This window comes from Nesoenas mayeri, assembly GCF_963082525.1.
Source record: "Nesoenas mayeri genome assembly, chromosome: 27".
Classification (NCBI taxonomy): Eukaryota; Metazoa; Chordata; class Aves; order Columbiformes; family Columbidae; genus Nesoenas; species Nesoenas mayeri.
This window is the reverse complement of record NC_137555.1, coordinates 3,870,933-3,876,434: the sequence shown is the minus strand read 5'-3', so window position 1 is coordinate 3,876,434 and position 5,502 is coordinate 3,870,933. Positions and strand designations below refer to the sequence as shown.

Genomic DNA, 5,502 nt, shown 5'->3' with positions numbered 1-5,502 from the left:
GCTCACTCATTCAAGCAACAGACCTGAGGGATTGCCGTGATGCTTCTGGACAAGAGCCGGCTGAGGAGTGACGAGGCCATCGGCTACAGGCACATCTGGAATCAAGCACATTCCATTAGATCTTGTCATCTGCTTCTTTCTCAGTGACCTGCGGTGACTGGATGGGGGGTCAGATGGGACTCAGACGTGGGTGGAGGTTTCCAAAGCTGCCGAGGGGGGGGGGGTGACCTGCTTGCTGGCCCCTGGCATCTCTCAAAATACTGTTCCCAGGCTGTGTGCAACACCCCTAAAGGACTGGATGGACAAACACATGGATCCTTGGGCATTTCTTACTGGGAGATCTCTGGGCTTGGGTGCCCACACCCAACTACCCAACTACTGAACAGGAGTGCTTAGCCTGTGAAGTCAGCCAAGGCTGAGCACTCACCCTTGCGATGCCAGGCGACCTGCGATGCTGGAAAAGCCCTCCCTTGATTCACGCCTACAACTGAACAGCCACAAGATGTTTCCAGCACACACTCTGGTACCGTCATCACTGAATAGCTTTGAGCTGGCAGCTCCCGAAAGAAGCAAAAACCCATGACGTACCCATGAGACGGTCCTGAGTGTCCGCTCCGGAAGCCAGTTGGTACCCTAGAAATCCCTTGCCTCCAGCCGTGTCTGCAGACAGACATAACAGAGAAAGTCCCAGGAAATATTTAAGTGGGTATCTTCAGAATATTGAACCCTAAATGTTCACTCATTCAAGAACAGACCTGAGGGATTGCCGTGATGCTCCCGGACAAGAGCCGGCTGAGGAGTTGCGAGGCCATCGGCTACAGGCACATCTGGAATCAAACACATTCCATTAGATCTTGTCATCTGCTTCTTTCTCAGTGACCTGCGGTGACTGGAGGGGAGGTCAGGTAATGATGTGGGACCCAGACGTGGGTGGAGGTTTCCAAAGCTGCAGAGGGTCCATGATGACCTGCTTCTGGCACCTGGTAGCTCTCAAAATACTGTTTCCAGGCCATGTGCAGCACCCCTCAAGGGCTGGATGGACAAACACACGGATCCTCGGGGATTTCTTACTGGAAATCTTTGTGCTGGGTGCCCACCCCCGCCCTCCTGCCTACCAGTTTCTCGTTGCCTGCACGGCGCTGCCCCGACCTCCTGGGCTTGCAGAGCCAGGAGGAGGAGGATAAGGAGTGAGGCGACCCCCCACCCCTGCATTGTGGCACTGCCACGAGCTCTGCCACAAATACTGCTGCTGCTGTGGCCACTGCAGCTGCTGCAAATAACTGCTGCTGCTGTGACCACTGCCGCTGCTACTGTAAATGATGCTGCTGCTGTGACCGCTGCTGCTGCAAATGCTGCTGCTGCTTTGGCCACTGCCGCCGCTGCTGTAAATGCTGGCGCTTCCGCTGCTGCCGCTGCAAATGCTGCTGCCGCTGCAGATGCTGCCGCCGCCGCTGCTGCCGCTGCCAGCACTGCCGGAGCGGTGTCCGTGCACAGCACTACACACCAGGGTGTGACACAGAGCGGCTCTGTGACCTCACAGCCCAAGCTGCAGCCCTGGATACCAGGGGCCTTCTGAGCTGCCAGCTCACAATGTCGACTCGCTTCCAAATATTCATCCCCCAGGGCTATTCCATGGTCTCAGAAGCCGTGCAGATGATGGAATGGTTGGAGTCCCTGAGCAGACCAAGAGCCTGCAAGCGCAATGGTCACGTTGAGATATTTGGAATATATCTGTGATCTTAAATCTGGGCAGTTTTATTACATGGGCTTTACAGTAGTCATGAGTTTTCCTTTCTTCACGCCTCATTAGAGTATCATATAGATTTATAGATGCCATATTTCAAATGGAGTAAAACTTATAAGAATTGATACTCCTTAGTTCATATTCCAGCCATAGAGTAGAATGTCCCATGGTACACAAATGTCTTCATTGCTCTGGCATCCTTAAAAATGCTCTTTTCTTGTGTTGGTAGGTTGGGACTTAAGTCAGACAATACCAGATGCAGTGACCCAAAGGCCTTGTTAAGCAGGGCAGCATAGTGTGGTATAGATCAGTGTACCATCTGATGAATTTATTGCTTTTCCCAAGGAACGAGCATCAGGACGAGAGGAAACGGTCTCAGGTTGTGGCAGGGGAGGCTGAGGTTGGATCTTGGGAACAATTTCTTCCCCAAAGTGCTGTCGGGCTTTGGAACAGGCTGGCCAGGGCAGTGGTGGAGTCACCATCCCTGGAGGGGTTGAGCAGCCCAAAAGTGAAAGTCCCTCCTCAGCTTTGATTCTTGCCTCTTTCTGTCATGTTCAGCCTCAGCCTGAGTAGAAGGGGTGCAGATGGTGTATAAGAGGTTTCCAAGAACTTATGTAACAACAAAAGGAAGGAGTTGAGCAGCAACAAACTCCTGTCTGTCTCCTGTGCAAGGACTGGTGTGTGCTAATGCAGGGAAATCAGCTGCTTTGGCCTGAGATTGGCCAAAGTGATCTCTGTCACCTCAACTGCTGCAGAATAAACCTCTGGGGATGGGTGGGAGGGGAAGAGAAACTGCGGGATGTTGCACGGCTGGTGTTCTGAGAGAGAGATTTGTATTCACTGGGTAACCCAGGGCATCCTGTCATTTTCGTTAGAACAGAGGAAATACAGGACTCCACTCTAGGAACACACCAGCTCTCTAAGTCCTACCAATTAGACTCCTTTTCCCTAAGCAAGGTCTGAACTCTGCAGATCTTATTTGTGATGGCCACACTCTGATGCTCGCCCACCTCTGTGGTTGTGCCCTGTGTCAAGATCAGGCTTTTGAACGAGCATTTGAAGGGCTCAAAAGGGGTAGGTACAATCAAACTACGTTTCTGGATGTGCTCATGATGATGGAGGGTACAGCAATGAGAAAGTAGCCAGAGTTAATCCATGCTAAGGCACTTTATTGAAAGTTGTGGTCAACAATTGACCTGTTTCAGCATTAGAATCGTCAGGAAGGGAACTCTTGGCAGAGGAGTGTCAGGGCAGAACAGCATCGGGGTTGGCTTTGTGCAGCAGCGATCGAGCATCCCTACGTGTTTCCAGAAAGGTGAGATTTTCAGACCTTGATGTTGACGTTGGTACGGCAGTAGTTCAGCTGCACAAGGTTCAGGACATTGAGTCTAGTGCAGGCTCCTTCGTTGTAGATGGGTTGGAGTTCTTCAAAAAAAAAGAAAAGCAAAAGCAAATGCCATGAGATAAGGTGTTAAGTGATCTGTGCGCTCTTTGGCAGCCCTTAATACCTGGCACATTGCACTTGTGTTCTAAGCAAATTGAGCCTTCTCAAGTACCAAGGCAATGACGAAAGAAAAATGAACATAAGGGGCTGGAAATGCTGCTGTCTCCAAATGCAACAGCCTGCACCTGATCTGTGGAGCATCTTTGTCGTACAGGGTTTGCAGACAATCAGCCTGCAGTAAGGCTCCGGCTTATACCGGTTAGTTGCAGAGATAATTCATGTGCTTGTACTCACCAGGAACTGGAGAAGCCACTATGGTTGTGGACTCTCTGCACGTGTTGAAGATGTCAGGTCCGTAAATCCTGAGGTCAGGGACAACTCTCTGGCCGAGGACGAATGTGATCACACGTGTCGGTTGTATTTGGCCCTTCAGATCCTGAACATCAAAGAACACAATGCAGCACGATCAGTGCCTTGGCCCATGGGTTGCCGTGCATGTTCCTGTGTCTGGACGGTGTCTCGATGTTTGGTGTTTTCCTCAGCAGTGTATTTACTGTGGGCTTTTCATCCCCTGGGTGACTCTGGGGCCCTTGGCAAGCGCTGAATTCAGCTCCTGCGGCAGATGTTCCTGAGGGAGTCCAGGTGCCGGGAGGCTAAAGAGAGCAACCTGCCAACTAACCCTGCTCAGGGAAAACCGTCCCCGTGGCCAATTCCCAAGCAACGTTGCTGTTCAGAACAACAGTCCTGCCGCTTGGAAAATCTCATCCTCTAACAAAGAAAAAGCACAGGGGCCATGGTAAAGACGTAGGCAGCCGGGATGTCGGGGATTGAGATTGGCTTTAAAATTAGGGTGGGATTTTATCCAAGGATTATCTACAGCGACACAAACCCATGAAAACGCCCCACAGCAAGCATCCTTTCTGATCTCACCTGGAAGCTCTGAACCACTGTGGGGAATGTCTCAAAGGTGGGCAGCACGTTTCTGTCCATTGTGGAAATGAGGCAAATTCCTTCGGACATCAGTTCGGTTGCAACAAAGCCCTGGAAAATAAAGTTATTCACAACTAGGAATTAAGTTTTTCAATAATTAAGAATGGAATTAAAATCGCATTCAAAAAGTCATAAATGCAGAGAGTTGTTTCCAACACACTGGGACTGAAAATGTTGAGACTAAAGAAACAAGTCCTGTATTTTAGTCAGCTTTGGCAGAGCTCGTCTCCCTGTGCATTTTCTGCACAAGCTTGCTCCTTGCCGCTCACCGTGTTGAAGTTCCAAATGGTTTTCCATGTCCCAAATTCGCTCCTTTGCTCGACAATGACCACACGCAATTCCCTGTTGATGCTCAGGATTTGGATGCCGCCATTAACCCTGATTTCCCTGGTGACTTGCTGGTTCTGAAACTAGAATACACAATGGAAAAACACTTTAGACTTGCAAGTTAGTCAGTTCTCTCCCTAAAGCTTTAGAAAATCACTGATATAGCAGAAGAAGTGTGGGTTCACTGTGAGCGCCTACAGTGACCGGAGACAAATGGTCATCTGGAGGTTTTAGAGGTTTATGCATGAAAGAAGGTTCCGATTTCTCTGTGCCCAAGGGATGGGACAGAAGCAAGGAAAGCTCCAGCAGCAGGGCCCAGAGAAACAGCGGCAACGTGTGTGAGAGCTGGTCCCTGTACTCACGTATTCAGCGAGGGCCGGAGTCAGCAAGAGTCCGAGCAGGACGGTGGTCACAACCTGAAAGGAAAAGCAAAACCAAGAGTGTAACTGCAGCTCTGGCTGACACAGCTGCTCAGGAGAATCCGAGGGCCTTTCTCCTTTTTCCTTGCTCCAGGTGTGCAAAAGCATTGACAAAAATGGACATGGCTTAGGCTTCCTGTAGATCGAATAATGTGCAGTTAAACCTTTAACAAAATCCTTACCTACTCGTCTGATTAGTTTAACGGGGTCTGAGTTGCTCAGTGTGGAGGACAAAACCCTCCCCAGAGAATTCCCTTTTCCTAGAGACACTTTGCTAAAGACACTTCAGAGAGAGAAAGGCAAGGGTGTGGAATCAAGGTTGGAGTTTATAAGGAAAAAAGCCGCATACTCACGGTGAGTTTCATCTTGACTGCAGAGCGGATGCTGGTGCAGGTTGAATGAGCAGCGGGAACCATCCACCTTATATATGTTTTCGGCATTAGGTGTGGAGCACTTAAGTGTTGAAATAATTCTGTCATTTGTATCTCTGTCTGCGTGTCACTGAAAATTGTTTCCTGCTGTAAGTACTTCATCAACGTGGGGATTGTACTTGTGCAGATTTTGGCCAGCCAGAGTCT

The 5,502-nt window shown here is 49.9% G+C and overlaps 1 protein-coding gene across 1 annotated transcript; it reads right to left on the bottom strand.

Annotated features, from left to right (window-relative positions):
• Positions 1-1,625: 1,625 nt before the first annotated feature.
• GKN1 (gastrokine 1) lies at positions 1,626-5,289 on the bottom strand (the record flags this gene model as incomplete). The annotated part of the gene is made up of 7 exons (XM_080360275.1): positions 1,626-1,691; positions 3,075-3,169; positions 3,483-3,624; positions 4,119-4,229; positions 4,448-4,588; positions 4,868-4,921; positions 5,278-5,289. The coding sequence occupies 7 exons, from the start codon at positions 5,287-5,289 to the stop codon at positions 1,626-1,628; spliced, it is 621 nt and encodes a 206-aa protein (XP_080216401.1).
• Positions 5,290-5,502: the final 213 nt, after the last annotated feature.